Below are 13,833 nucleotides of genomic sequence, written 5' to 3'. Positions count from 1 at the left end.
TGAGAGCCTCAGAAAATTTGATTTGATTGCCTATTCATGTAGGCTATGGCATGTCTCTTGTATTTATATACTATGTTGTATTCCTGTTTGTTATTTAAAGTATTGCACGTTACTGACTGCATTGTGCTTTAAACAAACAAGTCCTTCTCCTGCGTCTGAGGAGGAGGGGAGAGGAGAGCGAGGGGGAGGACAATCTACCGTTCCCACCGCCGATTTGGACAAATAAGCTGGCGAACGGGGGAGTGAGGTGACGCGTCAAGTAAATCCACGTCAGGCAGCGGGTGACACCCGGCCATTATCTAACTGCGAGTCTCTCTGTCCTTCCCTTGGTGAAGCTAATTATATTGTCGTCCAAAACTACCACATGTCTATGGGCCAGGGAATCTAGACGTGGGCCCTATGCGTTTACCGTAACAGCATTCGCGGGTGAATCATTTTTGTGAAATAGTCATGATCTGTAGTTCCGTTGCTTACTGTCCTAAGAAATGGGATAGTAAAGCATTTCAGCGCCATAATGTCGGAGCCTAAAGGGTTTGTCGCTTTTTTAGTTTTTAATTCAATAAATCAGACGCACAAAAGATGTTCAATGCTGAGTGGACATGAGAGGGGAAGTTGGGGGGGAGGTTAAGGTTTACTGGCAAGTCGTCTTGAAAACAATGATGAACTAGCACCACCTAGCGGCCAAATACGGTAGCCCCGCACCAAGACAGGCGTGACCACAATATACCGATTTAAATTCAGCCACGCAATCTAGTAGTGCGCCTAAGGTTAAATCACTTTCTCTGTCATTTACCGTTTTTTTGTGTATTTGCAACACCAGGGGTTGACAAATGTATTTGATTAATGTATAGGTCAACTTGAATGCTACCTTATATAGGCCTACACCTCAAACAATAAATACTGGGACATATCAAGCTCCACATTGCCGTAAAACCACAATTATTATCACCGTTGGCTACGTCTTGCGCTATAACCTTTGTTGGAAAAGTAAAAATAACGATCAGTCTAACCACCAACAATGCGGAAAAGCAAGTTTGGAGAAATCTACAGCTTTTACTTCCGAGTGGAGATTTATTTCCCTCACGTGGGGCTGGCAGTGATTTAACCCAACTCCGGGCGACACATATGCATGTTGATCCTATTTTAGGATGCGTTGTTAAGTTGTTATTTGGACGCCTATCGATGCAAGATTGACAAGCGAAAGCAATGGAGTCTGGTATGTGTTAAGAAACCTTTGACGCGAACCCACGTTTTTTCCTTATTTTTCCTTCAGTTCATCCCCTCAAAGGCATCCCTCCCCCTCGCAGCTCACAGCCTACCTGTGAGGACTTGCCCACACCCCGTACGTCTTCGGCGCGGTCAAAGGGAGGGGAAAAAATAAACTCAAAGTGCCCAGTCGATAGACACACCTTTAACTATAAGCTCATAGCGGCGTTGCGGGATCCAGCTATCTGAGGCTGATAATGTCGTCGAACGAGAGGTCGGTTCGGGAGCTGCGGGAGCTGCTCCACAAGCCGGGGAACGATACCTGTGCAGACTGCGGGGCGCCAGGTGAGTTTGAACGCTGAGTAGGAGCTGGTTTGTTTTACGTGTGGGTGTGTGTGAGGCCTTGTTTGGAGATTAGCTGGCCTGCTTCAGACGCACCGACCCTACTCGCAGTGTTTATATACTGTGCACAAAAACTGAAGGCTTAGGTCTGTCAAGAATTCACACCTCATATAGCGTATACACACAAACGCACGCGCGAGCGCAGACACACGCGCACACACACACACACACACACACACACACACACACACACACACACACACACACACACACACACACACACACACACACACACATAAACTGTGTGTGTGAAAGGATAGGATCAATTCGGCACGCACAAACCTCTGTTGACTTTGACATTTCAAAAGGCAATTCCAAAAACACAAGTCTACACCATATGGGTATCAATATCACAATACTATGTCCATATGTCTGTTTGTATACAGGTATGGTATGTATTTATATATTCATGCAATTGTGTATGACTGTATTATTGTTAGACTGTTATAATATTATGCATTTTATCATTCATCCATTCATATTCCAGTCATATTCATACCATTATCCCTCCCTCCATCCCTCCATCTATATTTCATTCCATCCATCGGTCGTCCATCCATTCCTTCCTATGTTCCTCCATCCATCCATCCTCTCCCTCCCCAGACCCAGAGTGGGGGTCCTGCTCCCTGGGGGTGTTCATCTGTCTGGACTGCTCGGGGGTCCACCGCAACCTTCCCGACATCGGGAAGGTCAAGTCCCTCAGCCTGTCCCGCTGGGAGGACCACGAGGTGGAGGTGAGATGACCCCTGCTACCCTGCTACCGAGCTAGGCTCATATAGCACCTAGCCAGACCAATATGACCACAGAACATTGGCCTATTCAGCCCCCCACTACCCTGCTACCTTGCCATGCGTATATTGTACCTAGCTAGTTGATTTAGCAGTTGAGAGGTTAGCAACTTTTGTGTCAGGTCTACATTACGGACGAGATGACAGATAAACAGTTTGACATTGATCAGTTTGAAGTTGATAAGCCATGTAACCAAATTCATATTTCGCCTGGTTATTGGTTCTTCTACTTTATATTCCATAATTGAAGGACAGACGTGTAGAAGGAGATATATAGCCCATGCTAACCTGGCCTTTTCTATTTTGATGTGGCTCCAATTTTGATTATATACCCTAATTGTTCTCAGCCTCACTGGGAAGTTTCTTTGAATAAAAGTGTGCTATATCAACATATGATACGGATAATATATCCAGAAAGTCATATAATGATCTTAAGCCTGGTGCGGTCGAGCAGATGATTGAATGTAATTGTACGTTTAGACCAGTGGCCAGAGTGTAATTATAGTATCGTTGTTCTATACCGTACCTTTCTGTCAGCCTCCCTGCTTGGGTGTCGGTCAGTGTGAGAAGTGTTTTTTACAATCAAAATGATGTTATTATTCCCTTCATATCCCACGCTTTACTGTGGCTGGGATATGAGCTATTTCTTATTGTGATGATTCATATTCCACATCTACTGAAGAGTTGGCTGACCCTTTTGCTGTGTGTGTGTGTGTGTGTGTGTGTGTGTGTGTGTGTGTGTGTGTGTGTGTGTGTGTGTGTGTGTGTGTGTGTGTGTGTGTGTGTGTGTGTGTGTGTGTGTGTGTGTGTGTGTGTTAGTTCATGTCAGAGGGTGGCAACGAGCTAATGAGGGCCAAATACGAAGCGGCGGTTCCAGTGTACTACTACAAACCCAACTACAGAGACTGTCAGTGAGTAGCCATGGCAATGCCCCCGCACGCATGGGACAGGCGCGCGCACACACAATTTTATCTACGGCCTTAAGTTGCTGTTAGTCACAGTTACACAAACAGTAGGCAGAGGGTGGGTTTAGATTAGCAAGGCGCTTAGGAGACATTGCTAGGTTCCTAGCTCATGGTGGAGGAGGTTGTGTCCGTCCCACTCCGAGAGGGGAGCCCTGTTGTCCTTTCCTTGCCATTCCCTGATCTTGCGCACACATCAGCAGCCAGATTGAAGGAGTCTTAGTCAATAACTTCCTGGTGTGGTTGAAAAATAATTGATTTTGCTCTATAGTGCTCTATAAGTTACTCTTAGTAGGACAAGAAGCAACTTCCTGATAGTTGGCTACTGATAGCATAAGGCTAGCCTTCATTTGCATGTGGCCTTACCACCAGCGCAATAGGCAGTGTAAAACCACCATGTTGCAAGGGAGCAGTTTTGTGGCTAGAATGCTTAATCGACACTTTGATTCATGCGATGCATAAAAAAAAACCTTGACTTGGGCACTGGTAAGCTTCCATAATACATTTACAATAGGACAACTGCCATGCAGTTTTCTACACAATATCCCATGGTGATCTCTTTCTACTGATCAGCGGTGCATAATTGTTGGCCAAATACTTATTCTAGAGAGAGAGAGAGAGAGAGAGAGAGAGAGAGAGAGAGAGAGAGAGAGAGAGAGAGAGAGAGAGAGAGAGAGAGAGAGAGAGAGAGAGAGAGAGAGAGGGAGAGGGAGAGGGGGAGGGAGGGTGGGTCCCCCAGGGTCTTAAAGCCCATTGCTTCCACGTTGTGCTTCCAGTTCTCCTCATCCCTATTTAACTGACCAATGGGAGAAGGAAGAGTGGTGTAAGCCAGTCCACTGAGACCTAGTGGATACAGATAGACAATGGACTTTCATTGATGCGTCTATTGGACTCACAAGACATAACTTTTGAGAAAGAGAACAAGTACATTAGTGAGGGCGCAATATGTTATCTTGTTATTCTGTTAATATGTAACGTATAAATAGGTCATTGAATTGTTTCAGTGTTACTGTCGGTGGGTCAGCGACAAGGACGTCAAAGTTCAAATAAGGTGTGCACACATTTCAACTGGGAGTTGTGCATTTGGACAGGCACAAGCACTTTAGTCCTGGGTAAACATTGTCCGCATCAGTGTGTGTGTGTGTGTGTGTGTGTGTGTGTGTGTGTGTGTGTGTGTGTGTGTGTGTGTGTGTGTGTGTGTGTGTGTGTGTGTGTGTGTGTGTGTGTGTGTGTGTGTGTGAGATTCGATTTTCTGGGGATTATTCTGCAAGTGATAAAAAGTTGTTTGTTATTTTTAAATCTGCAAACTTTTTATGAGCAGTCATCTTTTCTGTTCAGAACTAGATTATGTCCTTGTCTTCTCGCCCATCAGACTGAAACGATTTGGAGAGGAAACATCCCTGGGCAGAAGGGTTTTAATCTTCAGACAGTTTTAGGGGGGAACGTAGAGAAAGTTACATGGTTTTTATGAGGCTCTTTCATTGTGTGTGTGTGTGTGTGTGTGTGTGTGTGTGTGTGTGTGTGTGTGTGTGTGTGTGTGTGTGTGTGTGTGTGTGTGTGTGTGTGTGTGTGTGTGTGTGTGTGTGTGTGTGTGCGCAGGGTGCTGAGGGAGCAGTGGATAAGAGCCAAGTATCAGAGGAGGGAGTTCTGCGACCCTGGGACCAAGCTAACATATGAGGAAGGTGAGCCGCAGAGACCACTTCCTGTACCTCACTTCCTGTACTCACTTCCTGTTAGCATGATGATGATTTGGCCTTTTTCTTCAGTTTTACATATTCGCACATCATTTCTCTTAAAAACGCCCAATGACGTATTTACGATTATTTGTATTTCTGTTGACTGTTTTCAGCTTTTGTCCCTTGTAATTGAAGCGTGAAAGTCAAACCACACACCTACACATACAGAGACATGCAAACTTTAAACTTCCCAACAGAAACGAGAGATGGAATGCTGATGAAAAGGGGGCGGGACAATGGGCAGTTCCTCAACAGACGATTCGTCCTGTCAGAGAGGGAGGGGACTCTGAAGTACTTCATTAAGTCTGACGTGAGTAGGAGCCATGTCTGTCTCCCAGCAGATCACCTTATCTAGGCAGGACAGGACAAGTCAGATAGTAGCACATGACAACCACTAGTGATTCCTGTAGTTTTCTTTGCATTGAGTAAACTGTTTTAGTTCTGTGTTCTGCTTCTATGACCTCCATGTACACCTCCATATAGAATTGTTGTGTTTGTTGTGTTTCAAATCTGGACACCATACAACTAATCAATAGAATACATTTATTCTAATCAGCATTGATTGAATGAAAACACAAAATTCGACACTTTTTTTCTGTATTTAACCAAATGTAACAGGATCTATCAGTGTTTTACCAAATGTAAAGAGGTTTAACGGACTTGAACTGGAATTTTAAATGTGTCATGGGGGGGAAGGGCCAAATTAATGAAACAAACTTCAGGCCATTGTGTATTGGGCTGTATGCCCGTGCGCCCACATCCACTCACGCACGCAAAGCAAAACTGTTTTCCGGGACTTCCGCGCAGGGCAAGGAGCCAAAGGCGCTGATCAAGGTGGACTCCATCAACGCCAGCTTCCAGCCGGCGAAGATTGGCCACCTGAACGGCCTGCAGATCACCTACCTGAAGGACTACAGCACAAGAAACATCTTCCTCTACCATGACAGCGGCAAGGTTCCCACATTACCCGCTACCATCACGTTTATGTGTGTGTTTGTGATTCAGGATACGTGTGTTTGTATTGTGTTTCTGAAAGGCATTGGTGTGAAGAAAGAGAGAGAGAGATATGTATGTGTGAGTGTTCCTATAATTTGACTGTTTATGTTTTTACTTCACTGAGCTTTTACCAACCTCTTCTCATTCTCCCCCTCCCCTGTCACTGCATCTTGTCTCGTTCCTCTATCTGTGTGTTTCCTCTGATTGGGTTCTCTAAATGATGTTAAAGAAACCCACCAAAGGTGTAAGGGTTTTAATGATTTTCCTTCTGCAGGAGATCGTCGACTGGTTCAATTCCATCAGAGCGATTCAGCTGCACTATTTAAAAGTAGCCTTCCCTGGGGCCACAGATGTAGAGGTCTGTACACACACGCACACACACATACACGCTTGAATGCAGACACTCACGGAAACACATGCAGCATGCACAAACACGCACACATACCTTGCATACGCATACCATGCACACACACACACACACACCATACCGAGATGCACACCATTGGACGATTCAGGACCTGAGTTTGGGTTTGTTGTTCTTTAGCTGATGCCCAAACTCACACGCAACTTCCTGAAGGAGGGCTACATGGAGAAGACTGGACCCAAGGTAAGAACACACACACACACACACACACACACACACACACACACACACACACACACACACACACACACACACACACACACACACACACACACACACACACACACACACACACACACACACACACACACGTGCAAATGGTCTGTCACAGCCAATGGGTTGTTTCCTTATTATAGTCCAGGGGTGTTAGAAAGATTGCAGCATAAGCTAGCGATGTAGCTTTCCTTGCCAAAACTGCTTGGATTGTTCCTCATCGTCCGATGTTGCTAGTTGAAAGCATTCTCTAAATGTGTGGTTACACAAGGCAGAAAGTTCTCCAGCGCCATCAAAAAGTTTCTTCAAACTTAAACTTCCCCAGCTTCTTCTAAACCACAAGTCTCGTTCACAATTCATTCACATAATTTCCTTTACGGCATACCTAGGTGCTTGAAACGCGTGTGTGGCACGTGCGTAGAAGCCTGCATCAGTCATTGATGCACAACACTCCCTCGCCTTGTTGTTGGTCATCATTGACAGAACCTCATCATGAATGTGTATGACTGCCTTGATTCAAGGTCCCTCATTGGTTACAACCAGAAAATTCCGTTAAAGAAAGAGAGAGGCCACCACAGCCGATACAAGACCCTCTGTGGTAGAGAACAGGTAGAAAGTGCTTGAGCCGCGATACACTATTACTTCCCCACGCATTTTGCCCCGATTGTTTTAGCTGCCTTATACAACAACAACAAAATAACACATTGACATGAGGCCAGAAAAGCCTTATCTTGCACAAACCTTACTCACTACATCACGGTAGACTGGGAGTTTAAAAGAACAGTCACACTTTGCTCTATGCTGCTTATATTTGACTTCCTTATTATTTTCTCTGAAGTTATGTTCACTGGTTGGTTTATGTTTCCGTTTGCCCATTTATCCATATTGTTTACTGTTCTCATACAACATGGAACATTTTTGGCATTTATTTTGTTGTATTGCTCTGTGATATACAAAGTAAGAAACAATAAAAAAACAAATCAAAAAAATACAAATCAATAGATACATGCAATTGATGGCGTAGAAAAAATAAATGGATCAAATCAGATGATTAAAGTTAATGAAGTGGTTATTTTCAAACAACTGTGTGTCTGTCACTCTCTAACTTTGTCCCTCTTTGTCTGTCTGTCTGTTTGTCTGTCTCCCTCTCTGTCTCTCTCCATCCAGCAAACGGAAGGCTTTAGGAAGCGCTGGTTTACCCTGGATCACAGGCGGCTCATGTACTTCAAAGATCCCCTAGTAGGTCACACAAGCACTCACAGTTAACACATTATATATTACAAATGTTATAAAGTTATTCTCAAGACTGGAACTAGCTTTAATTTGTTTATTCATTCTAGTTATTGAAGAGTCTGTGTTGGATACAAACTAATCAGAACACATTTACATTATATTGAGCTTCTCTCACTCACAATAAAGGCAATACAAAAAGATTGAATATTATAAAAAGTTACCAAAACATTTAAGAGCATACAAATACAGTAGCAGAGCAACAGAGAAGTGAGGAGGGTGAAGACTTTAAGAGCGATTTTTAAAAGGGTGCATTCTGAGTGACCAAGAGGAGAGAGGTGGAGTCATGGATGTAAAAAAAAACCACAAATTTTAAGAGCTTAAAACGCAGACGCAGCACCAACAAACAAACCCCAAACGTGACCTTTAACCTCCTCACCCCCAGGACGCCTTTGCGAAGGGCGAGGTGTTCCTCGGCAACAAGGACCACGGCTACAGTGCCACGGCCGGCCTGCCTGCCACCGCCTACTGTAACGGCGCCTGGCAACACGGCATCACCATAGTAACGCCGGAGCGCTGCTTCCTGTTCACCTGCGAGACGGAGAGCGATCAGCAGGACTGGCTGCGGCAGTTCGCCGCCGTGCTCGGCGCCGTCATGTCGCCCCAGGAGTACACCAGTAGGAACACTTTCCTTCACCTCGCCCTTTGTTATTATATTTATGTTCTGATTATTATTAATTATTTGTTTATGAGTTCTTTTTTCGGTTTGAGGTGGTGTTACTTAGTCACTGGGTGCGAGCTGGTTGTTGGGTGCTGGCTGTTAGCTTAATGTTTTAATAGTAGCTTGTGATAGCTTACAGTGAGCTGCTCAATGTTAGCTGATTGTTAATGATAGCTTGTTACTAGCTCATATATATTTGTTAGCTGGTAGCCCAACGCTAGCTACAGCCGCCGGTGACATCAAACGCCATACAGGAAGCCGTGACCAGGAATCTCACCTTTGAACTGTTGCTTTTCTTGTTACAGTGGAGGCGCTCTTCAAGCATAGACACTGATGGATGTGGCCAACCAATCCACAGCCACCGCGACATCACCAGCACTAACCCAGCGCATTCAGGGAGTGACATCATCTAATCACCAGGGCGGTGTCGTTGCTAGGTCTGTTGCTAGGTTCCAAATATAGTGTGCATGGAGACCACCAGGTAGCCGTCTCTTTCTCTCTCTTCTTAGCAGCAGAAACACTACACGGGGCCATGAGTCATCCTCAATCGCTCCTATATCTTGTTTAAGTTGTGTCTGTTTATTTTAACATAGTGTTCCCCAACCTTTCAGTATCCTGTAGCCCCACAGCAGTACGGCCCAGGTAACCCTCCATCCTCATCACCAACCTAGAACTGTTTCCCTTTAGACTTATATTATAATATTATCATTTCGTCTCTTGATCAATATTATAGAGGCTTTGAGGTGTTTCAAACTGAAACAGCCTGACGTACTGGTTTTCTGGACTTGTACATTTCCCCCCTGGAGCCTGTTCATGTTCCCCCTAGGGAACACATACCCCTGGTTCTGAATCAAAAATCTAAACTAGATGTATTGCGGTATTAACGGACACTACCATTGTTTCGTATGCATGTTAAATGTGATTTTGGTATTTGCTATATCATTTTAAAAATCCATATTTTAAAGTCAAGTTTTGTTTTATTTTTTACGAATCTATGGTTCCCCCACTAGTTTTTAGTGGATATTTTAAGGGAAATATTAAATATATTAAGATATTAATGTTCTTGAGTCAGAAAAATAATGTTTGGTCCAACAGCACCACCTTCTGGTGGAAGATCATAAATATAATATAATAAAATCTCAAACGTGCCAAGTTTTTGAAACATCATTCACATTTTGACGTTTTACATCGCAATTATGCTTTACAACTGTACTGTATCTTTACATTTTAATTTCTAATAAAGCTATATATATGGCATTTCAGTTCGGGCCCTTTTTCTTAACCTTTTGTAAGACTGGTTTGAATTTACTCATTAAGGGAAATGTGTCACCTAGCTAGGTTCAATAGTTCCTGGCAAGGACTTGTCTTGTCTTCCTGTCCGTTTGAATCTGTGTCTACTGCCCACTGATGGTAGGAGTTGTGTAAGTAATATTGTTTGGTTACATTCTCAATTGTTAAAATTGTATGGTGAATTGAATTTGACTATGGTGCAATATATTTAATATCTTAGGATACATTTAACACCCATTTGTAAGAACATGTTAATGTTTTTGCTGGTCACACATATACATAATATCATCCAGTGGCGCATACAGCTTTCGGCCATGATATTATATATTATATTATATATTGTTATATTATATAGATATAGAGTTCCGGTAGTCCGCAAACAGCAACAATCACTTTCTCCTCCAAGTTGCGGTTCACTCTGGACTTCAGGGAGTGAATGCTGATATGCTGTCCTAACCAAGCTTCAAGAGAAGTGTTAGCGCAAGTAGAATCACGCAAAATCTGCGTGAGCCTGGTTGTTCGCGCCGCGCCATTCATCAATTCACGCCGTAGGTTTTTCTGGCAGAAAATTCACCTTTACACTCGTCTTTGCATTGACTTTGTATGGATTCGCGCTGCGTCTTATTTTTTGGTGTGAACACACCTTTTAGCAAGGGTGGACCCCAGTGGGAATCAAACCCATACGCCTGGAAGTTCACTGGGACGGCTGTATTTATCAAGTGGGCTTTATGGTTTAGTTCAAGGTTCTAACCTCAATGTCTTCATCCTTAAGCAAGATGACTCCTGAACTCGACCTTCACCTTCCTAATGACTAATGAACCTTAGTTACCCTTAATGACCCATTAACTCATTCACTATAGGTTGCTTTACATAAAAGCGCTTGCTAAATGACAAATAGAAAAAGGGTTATACATACACAGGTGTATTCAAACAATATAAAATCAAATTGTGTACCCTGAATGCTAATGGTGGGAGGGTGTCTAAAGCGACACCCTAGTGATCGGAGCCGGTCCTCAGGGGCCCAGAGAAATTCCTCTTCAATCTGTAGGGTCGTGCTAGCTCGCACATAGGTGAGAGAGGGGTGGATGAGTAGGAAGGGAGCAGGGGAGGAAGAAAGAAAAAGATGTACATTAAGGGCTCTCCAGCGAACAGAGGTAATAGGAACAGTCTTCATCAGACAAAAGTGGAGACCTGTGAACGGAGGTCACTAGAAGTTTCTAGATTTTTGCGGAGATAGACAGCCTTTTTAAACATTGGATTGGGAGCTGGTTTCCTCGTGAGCTCTTGAACTGTTCTGTGGCTTGCAGAACAGAGGACAGGACTTTGGTTGATTTGTTTTTGGACGTGGTGGAGAGCTAGGGATCCACAACAGCCAAGCAACATCAGTACCAACTCCATCTTCTCCACCTTAAGAAAAGTGGAAAAGAAATGCTCATATCTTACGGCAACAGGATCTAATTTTCCTCTTCTATTGGTCTTTGAATGGAAGCTGCCTCTTACGTCCAGCTGAACGACACTATAAGCACCTGGATTAAGAGCAAGTACATGGATATGGATTAAAGCAGACAGGATGTTTTAATGCCACCTTTAAAAGGGAACTTTCAGAATTCTGTTCTTAAAATGAGTGAACCTCCTTTTTCGAGTTCGCAAATCAATTGAAGTGTGTCTCCTGACCCTTGAGCGGCGGGTAAATATGAGCGGCTGTTTCTAGTTCTCATATGAGCAAAATATCAGCTAACCAAGCGATGACGCCCGGTCCACGATGAACTGCACCCCCAACACCACCGTTAACCCCCAGGGGGGTCAAAACCTGAACCCGGGCTCTGGGGGCGGGGCGGGGGAAGGGCCAGGGTCTACCTCTGCTTCTGGCGGTGGCGGCGGCGGCGGTGGCGGCCTTTGGGTGACATCGGTCCTCGGCGCCATGCTCATGACCATGTGCGCCCTGGGGGTGGCGGGCAACGTGTACACGCTGTTCATCATGCGCTCGGCGGCGCTGCGCCGCACGGGCTCCATGTACGTGTACATCCTGAACCTGGCCCTCGCCGACCTGCTCTACCTGTCCACCATCCCCTTCGTGGTGTGCACCTACTTCGCCCACGACTGGCTGTTCGGCGAGGCGGGCTGCCGCCTCCTGCTCAGCCTGGACCTGCTCACCATGCACGCCAGCGTCTTCGTGCTGGTCGCCATGACGCTGGAGCGCTACCGCGCCGTGGCCCGCCCCTTCAGCGCCCGCCGCTCCCAGGCACGCGGCCGCAAGGTGGCCGCCGCCTTCATCTGGGCGGCGGCCGTGGTGCTCACGCTGCCCATGATGGTGATGATCCGGCAGCGCCAGGGCAGCAAGGTCAACGCCGCCGGCGCCGTCAAGCGGATCTGCTTCCCCACCTGGACCCCCGAGGCCTTCAAGGCGTACCTGACCGTCATGTTCCTGACCAGCGTGCTGGTGCCGGGGCTGCTGATGGTGGCGCTGTACGCGGGGCTGGCCAGGCACTACTGGGCGGCGCAGGCCAGCCTGGGAGGCTGCGGCAGCAGCAGCAGCAGCCGCGGGCGCTCGGCGCGCAGGCGGGGCCTCAAGCAGAAGGTGGCCAGCATGATCTTCTCCATCGTGGTGGCGTACTGGGCCTGCTTCCTGCCCTTCTGGGTGTGGCAGCTGACCAAGCTCTTCTCGCCCGAGAGCCTCAGGCCGCTGTCGGCCGCCACGCACAACTACGTCAACTTCTCGGTCACGTGCCTGACGTACGGCAACAGCTGCGTCAACCCGCTGCTGTACACCCTGCTGACGCGGAACTACAAGGACTACCTGGCCCAGAAGGGGCAGACCATGGCCTCCAGCAGGGCGGAGGGCGGCTCGGCCGTCAGCGGGCCCTGCATAGCCCTGCGTGGAGCCTCCTGCGGATGACCCGGTCAGCGGGGGGGGGGGGGGGGGTTTTGACAATTGCCCAATGTCTGCAGCAGTGGAGGTGTCATACGGCAAGATGCCCCAACCCCCTACCTGCTCTTCAATCCCGTGTTTCTGGATTCAATGTAAAGGGCTTTGGTTAAAGTGTCTTCTCAAGGGGCCGAACCCAAAATGATGTGGAATGCAAAGTGCAAAAATGACAAAATTTGGTTGGACTTTCTAACTTTACCGCAAGGACATGCTGAGGCACATATTTGACCACTCATTTCAACCATTTTGTTGACAAAAATAGTATAAATGGATTTAATTTCACATGTAATGCACTTGAACCACTGGTGTTTTTTAACTATATTGTTATTTCAAGAGTTTGGTAACATTACACCCCCCTGATAATACTACTTATTTACTTTATTTTATGATGTCGACTTTCTTTTTATGAACACAGACTTGCCCTTTAAAATCTTAAACCAAATGTTTTGTTGCATGTGTTTGTTTTCTTGTGCGGAAAGTGATCCTATTGCCACTGACAGTGCTTCACAAATGCAGACACACGTGCCCTACCGTGCCACACACACACACACAAACATACACAATGATTCCAATGACCTTACAGGGAATGTAGTTGAGTAGTGGTACATTTCTCAGTCCTGGGTCAGGCCACTTTGAGTCCACATGTAAATTACCCCTGTTGATACATGGACCTCATCGCACTACACTCACAAATCCTCCTCTTTACTCTGTTTATTATATTAATTTTATAGTGTGTTTTTATAGATAATCCCATGTTTACTTACATGGCTGTTTTCCCAGAATGACCTCTGTTTGATATCAACACAGGTTAAGGTTCCAGACTTGGTGGCCTGTCGTTATGGTTACTCTGAGTTGCTGTAGTGTAGATAGTGTTTGTGTGAGATTATAAGCGCAGTGCCCCCTTCAGGCCGACTCTGTAAACTACAACGTAAGACTGGA

General features: G+C 45.7%; 2 protein-coding genes across 2 annotated transcripts; both read left to right on the top strand.

The window, feature by feature from the left end:
* The first annotated feature begins 760 nt into the window (after positions 1–760).
* Positions 761–9,940, top strand: zgc:92360 (ArfGap_ADAP and PH1_ADAP domain-containing protein). Its single transcript, XM_030352256.1, has 11 exons — positions 761–1,551; positions 2,212–2,342; positions 3,216–3,307; positions 4,958–5,040; positions 5,292–5,404; positions 5,902–6,048; positions 6,365–6,448; positions 6,635–6,697; positions 7,895–7,966; positions 8,403–8,634; positions 8,984–9,940. Exons 1-11 carry the CDS (start codon positions 1,464–1,466, stop codon positions 9,010–9,012), a joined length of 1,134 nt encoding a protein of 377 aa, XP_030208116.1. The 5' UTR covers positions 761–1,463; the 3' UTR covers positions 9,013–9,940.
* A 1,163-nt stretch (positions 9,941–11,103) lies between these two features.
* uts2r4 (urotensin-2 receptor 4) lies at positions 11,104–12,879 on the top strand. The gene has a single exon (XM_030352739.1). It carries the CDS (start codon positions 11,731–11,733, stop codon positions 12,862–12,864), a length of 1,134 nt encoding a protein of 377 aa, XP_030208599.1. The 5' UTR covers positions 11,104–11,730; the 3' UTR covers positions 12,865–12,879.
* Positions 12,880–13,833: the final 954 nt, after the last annotated feature.

The sequence above is a fragment of the Gadus morhua genome, chromosome 3, assembly GCF_902167405.1.
Source record: "Gadus morhua chromosome 3, gadMor3.0, whole genome shotgun sequence".
Classification (NCBI taxonomy): Eukaryota; Metazoa; Chordata; class Actinopteri; order Gadiformes; family Gadidae; genus Gadus; species Gadus morhua.
This window is presented reverse-complemented; position numbering and strand designations above follow the sequence as displayed.